This window comes from Rhinolophus ferrumequinum, chromosome 5 (genome assembly GCF_004115265.2).
Source record: "Rhinolophus ferrumequinum isolate MPI-CBG mRhiFer1 chromosome 5, mRhiFer1_v1.p, whole genome shotgun sequence".
Taxonomy (NCBI): domain Eukaryota; kingdom Metazoa; phylum Chordata; class Mammalia; order Chiroptera; family Rhinolophidae; genus Rhinolophus; species Rhinolophus ferrumequinum.
Window position 1 is genome coordinate 12,675,563 of NC_046288.1, and position 18,127 is coordinate 12,693,689.

Consider the following 18,127-nt stretch of genomic DNA (forward strand, 5'->3'; position numbering starts at 1 on the left):
CAGTAAAAGGCAAAGGGCTTCCTTTTAGAAATGGCCGATTCCCAGTCTGGGGCAGGAAATGCACAAGATGAACCTTAAACACTGTATTGTACCTAAAAAGCAAGGATGCTTTATTGTACTAGGGTTGTGACAAAAGGGCGCAGGAATCGACTTGAGGTGCTTCCGCTGGCAACAATGGGACAACCTGAGTGCTGCTACTCTGCCTACTTTGTTCTTCCCTTCTTTGTATGTCTTCTCCACCCTCTTCCCCTTCTCACTGATTTCCTTCCTATCCACTGCTCCCCTTCTTGGTACTGACCCTCATACTCTCAAGAAATGTTCTCTACCCCTTTTCTTTCAATGTTACAAATCATTAATTATCTCACAATTTCCACTTAGAAATTCTGCCAACTCATCCGAAGGAAATATTGCCACCTTTAAGCCTTGATCCTATACAGAACTTAAATATATAGTTAAATAATTCAGAATTCTCCTAAATAAAGCCTGTCTAAGAAATATGTTTATTTTTTGCAGATATTAGCACCTCTAACTCTACTTTAATCGTGCTACATTTCCATATCAGTTCCCCAAAATAAGAGAACCATAAGTATCTAATTCCCCAACAGAATATACCCTATTCCAACAAAATTTGATCATATCCTATAGTAGCACCTGTATTACCTAAAAGAAACCCAATGGAAGCCATTGACGGAACAGTGATGCCAAAATTCTGGGGCTCCCTGACCCCAATATGTATTTCATTCATTGAAAATAAACATTTCATTCCTGTGGATTTAAGGGCAGCTCTCTTTAGCATTATCTGTGGATATAAAGATAGTCAACAACTGTTTGCTTCTTCTGCGAGGCCAAAACCGCTTAGATACTAGGATTCAGTGACTCTCCTTCATATTTTTCAAAATGCTAAACCAATAATTTAAAGGACTTGGATTTTGCAAGGAAATCTATACTTACTCAGTATGCAGTAACTTAATATTATAGCTAAAAGAGAAATAATGTTTTCAATTTTGTCAAGCAAAGAAATCATCAGCAGAAGTCATTCACTTTCTTTACCAGAATTAAAACTATATAAGAACATCCTAGACCTTCAACCAAGGACAACTGAGAGGATTATTAAGGCTGACAGGCTGCTACAGGCAGTGGATAGTGAACTTTTCTAAAACAGTTCAACCATCACAATCACATGAACTAACTAAAACAAACATCCGTTATTATAGAGATACCCACTAAAATATTTACAGAAGAAATGATATAATTCCTGGACTGGTTTCAAAGTAATTCAGTAGAGTAAGGGTTAATGAGGGGGATCTAGATGAAACAAGGTTGGCCATGTGTTGATAATTATAAAGCTGAATGATGGGTACTTGGGGGAATTATTATACTTTCCTCTGTACTACTGAATATATTTGAAATTTCTCTACTACAAGGGAAGGGGTGGGAACAAAACAAAATTTGAAGAAATGATATATTACATTATACAATAGTATTAATGTTTAAAAAGAAAAAGTATGAGGACATTCACTAATGATAAAAAATTGGAGAACATAAAGCTTGCCACATCGTAAAATAGAATACTATGCCGCTGTTAAAAAGAATGAGGCAGAAGTAGATTTCTGTATGTAGACATGGAAAGGTGTTTATGATTACACTGCTAAGTATAAACAGCAAGATGCAAAACAATATGTATAGTGTCATCCAATTTATGTTTAAGTGAAAAATCAGGGTATATAAATTTGAAAAGCATCAGAAGTATTCTGGAAGGATATACATTAAACTGTCAACAACAGTTATTTCTACAAAGAAAAATGAGGCAGTATTAAAGAAATGAAAGAAGACTCTTGATTCTTTATATTTTTGTATCCTTTTAAAAATCACAAGTATGTACCACTTTTGTTATTAATACATACATATGTAAATCAAAAAATTATCTATGTAATGTGAAAATTATGTAACGTGAATATTTCACATTACATAAATCCTAATTCTGTTAAGGTGGCTTTGTCACTAAACCACTGGATTGTTAAATTCCCTGACAGTCTTATTTGCATCTAAATCTCAAGCACCAAGCAAAGCTTCTAGTTCATAGATGTTTGATAAACATCTGCTGAATGAATTAATTAAACTAAAAACGTGGTAACTGAATTAACAGATTTTTCTGTAGGAAAGTACTATCTATTCTGTCACTTTTAGAATAAGTATAATCTTCAAATAAAACCACTGGTTTTAATATTCATGTCTTATGAAAACCACAAACTAGTTTCACTTCCTCTGATCATCTTTTAAAAGCTATAGAGGAGAAAACAAAAAAATAGATACTGTTTTTATAAAATAAATGAATCCCAAAATGGAGATTGCGATATGCTAAAAACACAGCCAAAGGCAAAAGGTATGGAACCACCAGGGAGCGCATGATTGTAGGCACGACACTTAGCTAAGAGTTAGAGGCACACGTCGGTTTATTGCGCTTCACTTTACTATGCTTCACAGATGTGTTTTTTACACGTTGAAGGCAAGCCCTTACACCAGCAAAAACACTGTAACTCATTTTATTACAATACTTGCTGTATTGTGGTGTTCAGTTCTCGCTAGAACTGAAACTGTAATGTCTCTGAACTTTCCAATGCCTGTACTTTCCAATTAACTCAGCTTCAAGTTGAATATACTTACTTTCCCTGTATTCTATTTCTGCTTCCTTACGCAGTTTTTTCTCTCTGGCAAGAGCTTCGAGGCTTCCCCAAACTTCCAAAGATCTGTGCATAAACACATGACCAAGAACAGAGGACAATTTTAATGACTTTATTTTAATCATATTTAAATCTAGATGAACCATATAACTATGTGACAATCTTACAACAATGCATTAGGTCCTTTAGGAAAAATATAAAGCACTGAACAAATTTTTCTACACTAAATCTAAACAAAAGAGTAAATTCAACAGCAAGTTTGTTTTATAAATTAGAACAGACTTTTAGTTAAGTACTACACAGTACAAAAGTAACTCCCAAATGTGCAAGTAAAAAAATATTCTACTTTTAAAATGTCATTTAAAAAATTCTAGCTGTCTCTGAAATATGTTTTTAATTACTCTCAAATTCAGCTTGCGCTTTTATTCTTAAAGAACTATGTACTTACTTTGCCTCCACATCTGATCTCAAGTATACAGTAAAGGACTCAGTATCTTCATGCGGACTTCGTTGTCTGATTTTTCGAAGTTGTTCCAGATCACTGAAGAACAAAATATGTTGAATTTATTCAGAAAACGTTCATACAATTTCTGTACTTAAAACGATTAGTAAGAGCAGATAAAAGCCACTATATTAATCCTCATCTTAAAAGACTATAGATCTGTGTAGCTTTTGAAGATCAGTTTATAAAATTACATTTTGTACACAAAAGTTGGTCTAGAGACTAAAAAAAAATTATTCTTGATGCTCAATATAGATACCATAACATAATACACAGAGATTAAATTCCTTCCTAAGTGCTTACATTTTATCTGCTATGGACACATCACTGCAATGCCTGGTGTACGAAAAAAAGTGAAAACTGGAAAGAACATGGATTAGAGTATCATCCCTCTATTTAAGAATTTAAATTTAAAATTTACAGTCCTAGTTATTTATATCCAGATTAATACTGTGTTAATATCATTCAAAGATATCAATGATTATCAAAGTCACAATGATTATGTGTCAATTCCATGCTATTTAACAATTTTTCTCTTCTGTTAAATTCTGAGAAGTTTATATATTCATCAAGTCTCCGTTAAATAGTCATACTATATTTGATTACTGGTGTTCCTAAGAAAATTCTGTAACAGTGATGAAAAGACCTATAAATAAAAATGTGGTAACTAAGGAATGTTACTAAGTTCTACAAATTAAACCTGGAATTTAAAAAAATCAACAACCAACTATATCACATGTTAGTAAAAAAGTTTGGACCAGGTATCACAATATTATTTGAGTTTTCTCTCTGTCACTGACTCACTACTTGAGCTGAGCTATCACTAACATATTTACTATGTTTCCTGGCCTGTAATGTGGAGACAGGAATACCTACCGGACTTAATTCACAAAAATTTGTGAGAACTAAATGAAATGCTCTATGTGAAATAGAATATAGTTTTACATCAATGTTATAATTGATTATTGTTTTAATAGTTATATAAGTTATAAAATTGATTATAGGATTCCTTACTTTTTGATATTACACCACAAAGGAGGTGACCATGAGGGAGAGGGGGAAAAAAAGGTCAATCATATCTGACATCTCTAAAAACTCAAGAAGGCTTCCACATAAATATGGCTTTTGTAGGCAAACACATAAAGGAAGGGAAACTTTTTAAATATGTGACAATATAATGTCAATAAATCTTTACGATTATAAGAAAATTAGTAAAAGATAACAGAAAAAGTAAAAGTACTTTATACTTAACAGAAACCACATATTGAATATAAACCTAAATGTACTAACTAAATTAAGCACTACTCAATTCTGCTAGCCCAAAAAACAGAACTTTAAAAAGTCAAACACAGGGGACAGCCCAGTGGCACAGGCGGTTGGAGCTCCGATCTCCTAACTCCGAAGGCTGCCGGTTCGATTCCCACATGGGCCAGTGGGCTCTCAACCAACCACAAGGTTGCGGGTTCAACTCTTTGAGTCCCGCAAGGGATGGTGGGCTCCGCCCCCTGCAACTAAGATTGAACACTGCACCTTGAGTTGAGTTGCCACTGAGCTCCCAGATGGCTCAGTTGGTTGGAGCGCGGGCTCTCAACCACAAGGTTGCCAGTTCGATTCAAAATTTGCAAGGGATGGTGGGCTGCGCCTCCTGCAACTAGCAACAGCAACTGGACCTGGAACTGAGCTGTGCCCTCTACAACTGAGACTGAAAGGACAACAGCTTGACTTGGAAAAAAGTCCTGGAAGTACACACTGTTCTCCAATAAAGTCCTGTTCCCCTTCCCCAATAAAAATCTTTAAAAAAAAAAAAAAGGTCAAACATAAAAATATGCAAATATTATTACTGATAATTCTGCCACATGAATCTAACAATAAAACTCCTACTAAAATCATGTGTAATACAAAGGTTTTGAAAAATTTGCCTTTTGAATTTAAGTAGCCCAGAAAGACTGAAGTTGCTCATGCCAGAGCAGAATTCAATTTAGTAAGCAAACAATTTTACATTTTTTTCAACTGAATAAAAATATTTCTTTCGTTAGATGTGAGACAACAAAACCGCTGACACTTTGATCTTGGGCTTCTGGCTTCCAGAATTGTGAAATAAATTTCTTTTGTTTATAAACAAAAACAAAACAAAACAAACAAAATATATATACATATACGTGTGTGTGTGTGTGTGTGTGTGTGTACACACATATGTATTTCTTCAATCTGGAAGAAGCCATGGGAAAGTTTCCACATGGATGGTAGTAAGCAACACATTCTAAGAATTAAATAAATGATCATTTAGATTAGGTAAACTGCCACATTTTTAAAAAAAATTGCTGTACCTGGATTTAAGGCAGAACTCATTCATTGCTCTGACTCCAGTGATGAAATTATTCTGAGTGTACTTTGGTCCATATTCCCTCTTCTTCAGGACTGCTTTGACTAAAACCAAAATTATAGGAAAACATAAAAAATATGTACAACAAAAGTCACATTTAAAGATGAACATATGCTGAATGCTGAAGCTTTCCTAATGAATTCCATAAAATACTGCTCTTTTTCCTGATGTACTAAATGGCTTCAGAAAAGAAAATTCTCCCAAGTGCAGAATAGACATTTGTAGCCATCTAGCTTTTATCTCCATAGTTCATCTTTAACTGATGCCAAAACGCCAACCCTCTGTCTAATGGACATCTTGTATAAGTATCACAATTTAAACTGCTTAGGGTCTAAATAAAAATGAATTCAAGTTTCAATTAAAAATTATAGGCTAATTCAGTGTTTTCAAACTGTGGAGTAAAAACAGCATTATAAAAAATGAAAATAAAAAGTAATTAAAGAGTGCTGATTGTAATTAAGTACTTGTGAAAACTTTTGTATTTCAGTTACATATTATATATATACATATAACGTATATATATACATGTATATATACATATATACGTGTGTGTGTATATACAGAGGGTGCCAAAAATTGTATATACATTTTAAGAAAGGAAAACACTATATTAAAATTATGCTGATGGTGACCACTTTGAACACCTCTTGTAATTGCAGAAGTCAAACGTGACTTGTATTCATCTTTTGTTATTGGTATATATTGAATATTACAATTTTAATAGTTAATACATACAGCGTACATATATATGTATACACACACACACACACACACACATATATACACTAAGTTATTAAGTAGCATTTCTTATGTGGGTTGCAGTCAAAATGGTTTGAAAACTACTGGACTGTTTCACATAATGTAACAAAAGGAACACTTTTATCAGTTAAAAATTATAGGGGGCCGGCCCTGCCCGGTGGCACAGGTGGTTAGAGCTCCATGCTCCTAACTCCGAAGGCTGCTCGTTCGATTCCCACGTGGGCCAGTGGGCGCTCAACCACAAGGTTGCCAGTTCAATTCCTCGAGTCCCTCAAGGGATCGTGGGCAGCGCCTCCTGCAACTAAGATTGAACACGGCACCTTGAGCTGAGCTGCCGCTGAGCTCTCGGATGGCTCAGTTGGTTGGAGCGTGGGCTCTCAACCACAGGGTTGCTGGTTCGACTCCCGTAGGGGATGGTGGGCGGTGCCCCCTGCAACTAGCAGGGCGGCTGGACCTGGAGCTGAGCTGCGCCCTCCACAGCTAAGACTGAAAGGACAGCAACTTGAAGCTGAATGGCACCCTCCACGACTAGGATTGAAGGGACAACAGCTTGACTTGGAAAAAGGTCCTGGAAGTGCACACTATTCCCCAATAAAGTCCTGTTCCCCTTCCCCAATAAAATCTGTTAAAAAAAATAAAAAATTATAGGAAATTTATTATGTGTTATAGGTAAAATACTATCTTCTATTAAATTATTTTCCTATTGCTAAGTATCAAAGCGGTCAAAAAAAGCCAGACCAAAAAAAAAAAAGGCCAAGAATGACAACAACAAAATACTAATTTGGCATCAATTATAATCTGTGAATTAAAAAGTACATTCAATTATGGTCTGTGTTTATAAGTCATATTATGAAGTGAGACTTTTGGTCACGATACAGGTAAATAACATAAGCATATATCTGAAGAGCAAGAGCAAAACAAAAGAAGAAACTCAAGTGTTCTGTTCCAAATTGTTACCTAGTCACTTCACATTCTATTCTCATGTATACTAATTCATAATTTTCTGTTCTACTTCCAAGTTGAAAGAGCAAATTAAGACTAAAATTATCATCCATCATTACAATAGATTGAAAGATTCTTAAACTATTAAAAGATTCTTAACTATTAAAATCCAATGCACAAATACCTAACATTTCAAAACATTTCAAAAATAAAGTTCAGTATGAAAACCAAAACCTTATTTGAAAAAAAAGTATATAAAGACGTTCAAGTTTCTCTTTGTGTGAGTTCATATCTCTGAAATGTCTTACTCCAATAATCCTAAAACTTAAAATCCAGATGAGTTTCTCTGGAGCAAAGAGGAGAATTAGCTCTCTCTTTTAAAAGATTAGGTGTTTTTTTTTTAAATTACTTTTTAAAAATTTCCTCAAAGTAGCTAGAAATCCCTGTTGGCCTGTCCTGGCCCAGATTATTGCTGATAATGGCTGCTATGACAACATTAATTATGACTGCACACTGTGTATCATCTTCACAATTATCCTACAAAAGAAGTCCCATTTTTAGCACCATTTTCTAGGAAAGAAAACCGGCTCAGAGAAGTTAAGTAAACTGCCCAAAGCCATACAAATGGTACATGGTGAGGCCAAAAATTGAATCCGGTTTTGTCTGACGCCAAAGCCACAGCTCCTAATCACGGTTACTGCCTCCATGAAACCCGTTGCTGTGGAAATGGGAGCCATAGCTCATTGGGAGCCCCTGCTCCTTATAAAGAACAGAGCTGCAAACAAAAATTCCTTCATTACACAATTTCCACTAGAAGAGAAAGTTAGACAAGAATATTCAAACTCTACCTGGATTTGAAAAAGCTGTAGCTGAAAGTTGTTGACCTCTTATTCTTTAATCACATTACTTTTCTAAAATGACAAAGCACTTAATGATTTTTTCATTACTCCTTTCTTTGGGCTTTTGAAAAAACAATTACCACAAAATTTGTGACCAAGCTGTAAAGTAAACTTCAATACAAGTTTAGCTTATAAATAGGAGAATAAATCCTTACGCTCAATATATTTAAAGGAAAATAAAATATATCCTTATAATAATATAACTATAAAAGCTCTATTTTATATGTAAATATTATAAATATATAACACTAATTTTATATATTTATTTCAAAACACCATTATAACAAAAAATAGAATAAAAATATATTTACCTCTTACTTGGAGAGGATCTTGCTTAATAAGTGGAGCTTTGAGTTCTTCACCCATATTTTCTGCTGTAAAGTTTATTTAAAAAGTTTACATTAAAAAGAAGCTTTCTTACAAACCTATAAACTTAATATTAGCTAACAATCTGGCAATGTATAAAATAGATAATATATCATAGACAAGTTGGATTTATCCTAAGAATGTTAAGAGTAATTAAACATGAAAAAGGCCACTAAATCCCCTCATTAAGAGATTAAAGGAGAAAGACGATAGAATCATTTCAGGAGCTAAAGAAGATGCACTTAATAAAATAAAACATTCATGCAAGTTTCAAACGCTTTTTAAAAATTAGGACAAAAAGGAATTTCCTTAGAGGATAAAACAAACCGAAACACTGTAATGTAGTCAATGGGGAAACTTTAGATGCATTCCTTTAAAATGAGGAACAAAACGAGGACACACACTCTTGATTTTTCTACTTAAAACTGCTCTAGAGATACTGTTCAATGAAGAAAAAATGACTATTAAGTAGTTACTGAAACTACTGTACACCCCCCCACCAAAAAAATTAAATAAAAGGAAACTGGAATCTACCTCACATCGTCAACAACCAGGTAGAGTAATAACATTACTGGGAAGACATTTACCTGCCTAACAGACAATGATATAAGCTATATTTATAGTGGAGTCAGGTTTCTTAACAAAATACAAACAAGAAAAAAATGGACAAATTCTGCTAAATTGAAATTCGGAACATCTGTTCATCAAAAGATCCCATAGAAAAAGAAAGAAAAGCCTCAAACTGGGAAAGGGTATCCAACAAATAGAATCAAAAAAGGAGTATCAAGTACATTTAAGAATTCTTTCAGATCAATAAAAGACAAACAACCCACTAGAAAAAAAAGGAGAGAAGACAAGAACAAACTTGCACAGAAGGAAATACAAATAGCCAATAAACATATGAAGAGATAATTGCTTCATTATTAACAGAATCAAAATGAAAACACAAGATGCCATTTTACAATCTGCAGATTAGGAAAAACGAAAAATTGCAACAATACATAATGTTGGCAAGGGTATGGAGCAATAGGAACTCATACACTACTGGTAGAAACAGGCACAAGATAAAAAAAATTGCTTTGGTAAACAAGTTGGCTATTAACTAATATAGTGAACACAGCATAATTTATGACATAGCAATTCTACTTCTAGGTACTTAGCTTAGAGAAACTTGCCTGAGGGCACAAGAGGTAAATCAATGTTCAGAGCAGCAATATGTTCTGTTGTTTCAAACTGTAAACAACCCAAATGAACATAAGCAAGCATGTTCTATTCATGATCTATTCATGTATCTCATACAGCAGTGAATAATAAATGTAATAATGGCTATCTATCTTTAAGCCCTTACTATGTGCCAAGTACTATTCTAAGTACTTTACATGTACCAATTCATTGAATTCACACAACAGCCCTAAAAAGTATGTACTATAATTATCTCCATGAAAATTAACGAATCAGACATTTATACCGTTAGGATAAATCTTAGCAACAAAACTTAGTGAAAAAAGTAAATCACAAAAGAATATATACAATAAGCTATCACAATGACGTACAAACACAAGCTAAACTAACAATTAGGGATATATACACAAATGTTTAAATCTATATATGTATTTTGTTTTTCCCCTTCTTCCGCCTTCCCCCCTCCCACACTCTGGTTCAAGCAGTTGTTTCTCAGTCTAGATGTGTAGGACACAGCTCTCTGGCCCACATGGGAATCGAACCCGCGACCTCAGAGTTAGGAGCACGACGCTCCGACCACCTGAGCCACCAGGCTGGCCCTATATATGTATTTTTAAGTCAAGGGACAAAAACAAAATTCAGAATAGTCACACTGGATGCATAGGGTGAATGGAGATATGAGGAGAATGATAAAAAAATGTAAGGTTCTTAGGCTAGGTGGAAAATTCCTGGGTATTGATTTTATTATGTTGCCTAAATTACATATACATTGCATATATTCTTTCATAAATAACAAATATTTTATAATAAAAATCTCACCCTTGAAACATTTTCCTTTATATTTATACCCTCATTCAATCACAAAATAGCATTTCAGAGTTTATTAACAGCTAACATTTACTAAGCATTTACCATATGCCACATACCATACTATGTGCTTTATGTGTATTATTTCATTTAATCCTCCCAAAGCTGCTCTGAGGTAAGTACTATTATCTTCATCTTACAAATGAGGAAACTGAGGCGCAGAGGAATTTTATAACTCCCCTCAAAGACACACAGCTTGTGTTAGTTAACATGGAGTCACTGTAAGGATTGAAACGGAAGTCATTTTGATCAATATATGTCTTAACCACTTTCCTATATTGCCTCTATGTTTAAAATGTTTGATTTATGAGTAGATATTTGTGTAATTTTCATGGGAGGGAAAAGAGGATAGAAGTGAATACTGGATTAGCAACATGGAGATCACTTTCAGGGGGAAGAGCAGGATGGAGGCAACAGGTTAAGGTAAGAATGGGAGAGGAGGAAGTAAAAGCAGTATTTGGACTTTTCAGCAGCAGCTGGAAAGGAGAATGGACACAAGGAAAGAGTAATTGTATTTTACAGAGAAATGGGAATGATGAAGTAAAGGGAGAAATTGTTGATGTAGTAGATTAAGAAGATAATCACAAGAGCAAAATCCTTGAGCACATGATACAGTAGAATTTCTAGAACACACATCTCTGAAAACATGTAATGAAACAGAAATGAACTATTTCCACATATTTAGAATACTAATGTATTTAAATGATATGCAACACCATGAAATCTGACTACTTAATTAGTGGTACATTTGGACATCAGAAGTCTTATTGTCTGTTTTCTGTTTACCACCCTTTTTCCTTTGCTTTTATTTTTATTTTGCCTTTCCTGCCATCTGTTAGATTGGCAGTTTTCTATATCCTCCTCCCACTCCATCCCCCATGCTGGTTTGGAATTTATAATATTCTATTTCTATTGTTTTAATGATTCCACTTAAAAATATTACATAATCTTTCTAACCATCTATAAAGTTATTCAGTATCTCTATCTTCCTCTAGAACCACTGAATAATTCTATCTAGTTTACTACTTCTAACTAAAATGTTAGCATTTAGTATTTTTAAAAGTTTATTATTTTTTACTATTACTAGTTAATTTTACAAACACATTTTATCCATTTCCTGCTTGTCATTGTCTTTTTTTTAATATCCCAACCCTTCTGTACCTTTGGGTTTACTCTGCACCTTACAGAAATACATACTTTAATAGATTTTTTTATGTGTGTAGGTTAGTAATAAGTGACATTTATCGTTATACACAGAGGGTGCCAAAAAAATGTATAGACATTTTTAAGAAAGGAAAAACTTGTATTAAAATTGTAATTATATATACCAATAACAAAAGATGAATACAAGACATGTTTGACTTCTGCAATTAAACGTTGCTACCGTAATTCAATTCCACTTCGAAAAGTAATACATAGATAACATCTCTGAAAATGTGTATACATTTTTTTGGGAATCCCTGGTATATGAAAATGTTTTTATTGTGTCTTCACTCTAGACTCATTAATTAGACCAGTGTAAACTTATAGGGTAACATTTTTTCCTGTAAGTAAGAGGGCTTAATTATTTTGAATAAAGATTATTTAATTTAAAAAAAAATTCTAGGTTAACATTTATTTTTCCTTTTACCCTTTCATGGATAATACTCCAAGGCACTTCTCCCTTTGTTTTCTGCATATTGTTACAGATAAAAAGTCTACTTCAAAACAGTAACAAGTGGACTGATAGCATTCTGACTTTTCTTTTTGGAAGCTTTAGAGCCGGGATGCATCTTGTTTGGTTTTTTCACATGTGTGGATTTCTTTTCACTTATCCTGCTTAATACTCCAAGTGTACTTTTGATCTGAAGATTCTTGTTTTTCTCAAATTCTGAAAAATTCTCATCCATTATCTTTTTATATACTTCCCCACCATTTCTCTATTTTCTTTTTCTCTGAAATGCTTATTAAATGTAGGCTAGAGCTTCATGCCTCTTCAAATGCTTTTTTATTTTTTTGAAAAATTTTTTGCTTTCCTTTGTGCATTCAAGCTGAATTTCAATGTGAATTCCCTACTTCAATATGAATGATCAATTAGATTTTTATTTTAGTGACTACACTTCCATTTCTAAGATATTTAGTTGGCTCTTTTCCAGATTTATGTGTTCTGGTTTTAGGTCTGCCAGTTTTTGTTTCAAAATATCTGAGTCCTTCATTTAATGAATTCTTTTGAGGAAATTAAACTTTAAAAAAATTCAGGCTGTTTTTTTAATATCATCTGGAGTTAATTCATATTTGATTGTTGATTTTTTGGCTTTCTTAGCATTAGGATTCTTCATATACTTTTTTTATTGACATATAATTGACATATAACGTGTAAATTTAAGGTGTACAATGTGTTGATTTTATATATATATAGCAATATATTCTTTCCTGTTATTTTAAAATTTTGGAATTTGCAATCTTATTCTGAATAGGATATATCTCTCCACTCTCCTCTTCATGCTCTAGTGCTCAATCTGATGCTTCTATCCTGAACCAAATATCATATGGCAGTTTTAAATTCCTATCCCTCAATCCAGTCTCCAAGCCAGTAAATCGCAGGTTTCAGTTCCTGTTCTTCCTCTTGCCCTACAGCTTCCCACAAGACAGAGCCTCAGGTAACAGAAGGAAGAGGCTCCTTTCATCCTCCTGTACGGGGGGTGGGTGCGTAACTTCAAACAGAGTCTGACTCTAACACCTGGCTATGCATGTAGCATCTGTAAATCCATTACCCCAAACAAGCCAAACTCCTGGCTGCCAGTTCCTTCTTATAGACCCAGAGCCTGGCACTATCTGCTCCATTTCTTGGACATAGCATGTCTTTTTTTGAATACAGCTGTTTCTGCAATTTTTCTGTATTTTATCTGTCACTCCAATGAGTGAGTAGTAGAACGGGTACTTCAAAGCATCTATTCACAATGCCATCCTGTTCAAAATTTCTGCATATCTACTGATTTACCTTCTTTCAAGGCTTGTACGGATAAATTAAACTCCAGTAGACTAGGCACTAACAAAGACAAAACTCTCTTTGAAATAAAGGAAAAAATATTTCATGTAACTTTTAGTATATTTCTTAATTATATTATTTCAGTGAAAACCACTGGGGAAATGATTTAACATGGTATATTATGTTTTGATAACTAAAACATGCACAGAAACTCCAAAACGGCTTTATTTTAACTATCCACCAAAACCTAAGTAGGTTATGATGGCACACTGGTAAGTTAAAGATAGGCTTAAAAACACTTCTGTTTAAATAACAACCACAGCTTGTGACATTTGACATTTAACAATTAAATGATTATGATTTTATTTATGTGTCTAGCTACACAGCAAGCAAATTCTAAAGCACCTGTTTAGAATCTATATATCAATTTCCTAAATTTTGCTTTGGGAAACAGACAGAAGGGTAGAGGAAAGTGAAAGCAAAGCAGTGGTGGAATAATAAACTTTCAACACTTTGAAAATCTGAACAACTGAAATGTACTGTCAAAAATGTCAGAGACAGCCCTCCTTTCCACAATGAGCAGTCACTCAACCAAATCACATAAAATGAATTACACTGAGACTGACAATTTTGGATACTCTTCTCCCTGCAAACTATCTAGGTGTTATTAATTATATAGTGTTAAGAATCACAAACAAGAAATGCTACCAAATGGCTCCAACACGTGTATGAATACTTACTGTGCACACTGCCCTCTTAATAAACTTACACTGTATCACTGGAGTAATGATTTCAGTAAGTAACCAGACATTCTATCTGTGGATATCTCTAGATATTTGGTTTAAACTCAAGCCTTGGCTGTTTGCCACACACCTTGTCATTAACAAAATTAAAACTAATTTTACTGAAATTTAAAATATCTGAATGCTCCTTAAAAACTTGAGGATTCGTTGGCAAGTCTCTGCTTCTTTATGAGCTGTTCCTGACTTCATCATGTGATTTGAATTATTCAAAAGTCAATTTCAAACCCTTAAATATACAAATTATCTTTGAATCAATCAATTACTTGCTGTCTGTCTGATAGCTAACAATGTCTGATTTGGTCTAAGCAAATTCTGAAAAATTAAGCCCAAAATAAAACCATCAATATGCAATGTATTTCTAACATAAGAAAATAAGTGAACATTTTTATTCCAGTCAGCAGAGAAAAAAGAAGCATGGATTTCAATTTCAAGCATTTTACATAGTGGAACCAATATTAAATATTTTTGCCTGAGACTATGTTCACCTCAGAAGAGCATAACATAGTTTACCCTTAATTACATTATTTCATACTTGTTTCTTCTCCCATTTCTATGATCTAATAAATATGCTTATTTCTGGAACTTAGGGACTCACTGCACTCTCTAATCCCTCATCCTCTAATATCAAAACTCTCAATCAATATTTATCCCAGCAGTTCTCTATCACAAGGGAAAGAAAAGAAATTGGTTAAAAGTGTACAGGAAGCCTGAAAGCAGGATAATGCTTAGGGAAAAGGATGAAAAACAGGCGTCATAAACACGAATACAGGTTTCTCAAGGAATCTGTACAATCTTCCGCTGTGAAAGACATCCAACTAAAGGAAAGGTAGTCTTGAAATGTTTATTATTCTTCAAACACTCTATTCTCCCGACACTATACCTTCCTTGGTTTTTCTCCTACCTTTCGGTCTGCTCCTCCTCAAGTATTCTTTGCAGTCTCCTCTTCTTCCACCTGTCCTTACTCACTGGGGTTTTGTACTAGAAGATGTTATCTCCTAATTCTAAACACTCTCCCTGCACTGTCTCAAACAGACCCAATGACTTCAGTTTCCACGATGGGTACAGCCAATATTTCTTAAATCTGTATCTCCAGGTTAGAACTCTACACATTTATTCATTTACAAATACTTGTTAAACCCCCTGCTAGATGCAAACCACTGCTCTAGGCACTGAGCTTCCCGCTATCATTGGGCTTGCAAACAAACGGGAGATGAAGAAATAAATAAACACTGAAAATGTCAGTCAATAATAAGTACAACGTACACAGAGAACAGAAATTAGGGTAATATTAAAGACTGACTGGGTGGCTACTTTAGATTAAGTGACTGGGGAATGACTGCACAGAGCTGACCTTTGAAATGGATGTAAATGACCAGCAGAGATCAGCCATGTGAAGCACACCTTGGAAAGAGGAAGCAACTGGAGCAAAGGCCCTATAATGAGAACAGGCTTGGTATTTTCGAAGAACCAAAAGGAGACTGGTTTGCCTGAAACATAATGAGCAAGTAAGACAGTGAAGCAGGGAGCCCAGGAAGAAGGTTATTGTGGTGACCCAGCCAAGAGGTGACGATGTCTCCCAGAAGAGCACAGACATACCTCATTTTATTGTGCTTCGCCTTATTGCACTACACAAGTACTGCACTTGCACCAACTTTGAGGCAAGCCCCTCCACCAAAAAAAGATTACAACTTACTGAAGGCTGAGTATTTGATGCTTAGAATTTTTTAGCAATAAAGTATTTTTTAAGGTATGTACATTTTTAGACATAATGCTACTGCACACTCAACAGACTACATATAGTGTATACATATCTTTTACGTGCACTTGGAAACCAAAACATTTGTGTGACTCGCTTCGTTGTGCGGTCTGCACTGAATCCACAATATCTCTTAAGTATGTCTGTAGTATACCCACCTGCCTACCAGTCATCTGTTAAGATGTCCCAGAGGCACCTACAATTTAGATGTCCAAAATTGAGTGGTCATCTTCTCATTAGAGTATACTCTATCTAGCTTTGGTATTCCTAATTTTAGAAGCCAATGAAATCATCTACACAATTGCCCATCCCAGTAACCAGATACTGTCCTTTTCTTGACCCTCTTCTTCATTCCCCCAAATTCAATCACCAAGCCTTAATTATTCGGCTCCTGAATCTCGTGAGTTCATCTACTCTTTTTAAGAAACTCACTGCCATTAGCATGGTCTAGACCAGGGGTGTCCAAACTTTTTTCAACGGTTTTCACCAAGGGCCCTATGCGGTAAAACACACAAACAGCCGGGCCACTCACTCGAGGTGAAGTACGTATTGCCTCACCTCGTTTATTTAAATAAACTAAATATATTTTTGGAATTTGCTGCAGGTCCATAAAAAATGGATCGTGGGCCGCAGTTGCCCCATGGGCCGCAGTTTGGACACCCCTGGTCTTGACCCTCATTTGTATCACCACCTCCTTTGCAATCTGTTTTCCAGTCTGCAACTAGTTATCTTTCTAACATCTTAAATCTGATCAAATACTTCCTCTACTTAAAATACTTCAATAGATTCCCACTGACTACAAAACCAAGTCCAAACTCCTGAACAAGACCCTGATCTGACTACTGTTTACCTCTTGAGTTTCATCCCTTGGACTTTTAAAACTACCAACCCCACCACCAGGTCCTCCACTGACTAGTCCAATCACACTATATTACTTGCAAGTTTACCTTTCTCCACCATTCATCACACCAGTACCTACTTTTCTTTAGGTCCCTAATCAGATATCATTTCCTTATGGAAACCCTTCCCAAATACTAACGACTCAGCTAGGCGTCCCTCCCACCTGCTCCTAGAGCACACTGTCTTCCCCCATCACAGCACTTAATCTACCGTATTATATTGGTTTGCTTAATTTTCTGTTTTAGCAATAAAGAGACTATAAACTCAGAGTCATTCTCATTTGCTACCATATGAAAAGTATTCAATAAATACTTCTTGACTAACTTAATGAATAAATGAATAAAGGACTTCTTTTTAACGCTGCACAGCAAACTAGACAGCCTGAACAAAATATTTTCAAATGCATTGCTAAACTAGCAAAAAATGTCCAAAGAGGGCATAAACAAAGGAAAAGCAGGACCTCTATAGAATAAGTGAGCACACCAAAGCCAGCTTTTTCTCTGATGATATCTATTGACACTTATATTCTTTGAGCTTCTACCATCAGGGTTGCAAGGGGCATGGGAGACCAGAGAATATGACTAGCTCTGCTCCAGATGGAGAATCTAACAGGAGACACTCAGGAAAAAAGCTACGTACATACGTGGTGTAACTGTGAACTAGAACTAATACACACAGAAGGGAAACACGCCTGCCTTTACTTTGCTGTTAAGCAGTGGGAAGAAAAGAACTCCCCTGAAAATCATAAGACTAGTCAGCCCTCATACAAGTTTGTCGTCTGAATTCATGCTATCTATGTGATCTAAAAAATGGAAGGCAGGGAATTTAATTTAATGTGACCCCAATTTGTGTTCCCAGAATCTAATAATAGAGGCAAAAGCAAACTCTCTATGCAAAACCACATCTTCAATCCAGAGACATCAAACAGTCCTAAGATATAAAACTGCATGGAAAACGAACAACTCTCAGTTAAAAAAACACAGATACGGCATCATGAATGACAGCAAAAACCAGAAAAAAGATAATATAGTGGGAACTCAAAAGATATCAGACAGCATGATTTTCCGTCATAGAATATAAAACAGCTATATTTAATATGGCTAAGTATAAAAGAGAAGT

General features: G+C 34.8%; 1 protein-coding gene across 1 annotated transcript in view; it reads right to left on the reverse strand.

Moving 5' to 3' along the window:
- SLC30A9 (solute carrier family 30 member 9) overlaps positions 1 to 18,127 on the reverse strand; it is a 71,313-nt gene that overhangs the window by 42,465 nt on the left and 10,721 nt on the right. The window contains exons 3-6 of the mRNA XM_033106292.1: positions 8,478 to 8,540; positions 5,511 to 5,610; positions 3,130 to 3,222; positions 2,665 to 2,747 (exon numbers count right to left, since the gene is read on the reverse strand). Of these exons, the coding sequence (XP_032962183.1) occupies positions 2,665 to 2,747; positions 3,130 to 3,222; positions 5,511 to 5,610; positions 8,478 to 8,540 (339 nt within the window). The remainder of the gene's footprint in view (positions 1 to 2,664; positions 2,748 to 3,129; positions 3,223 to 5,510; positions 5,611 to 8,477; positions 8,541 to 18,127) is intronic.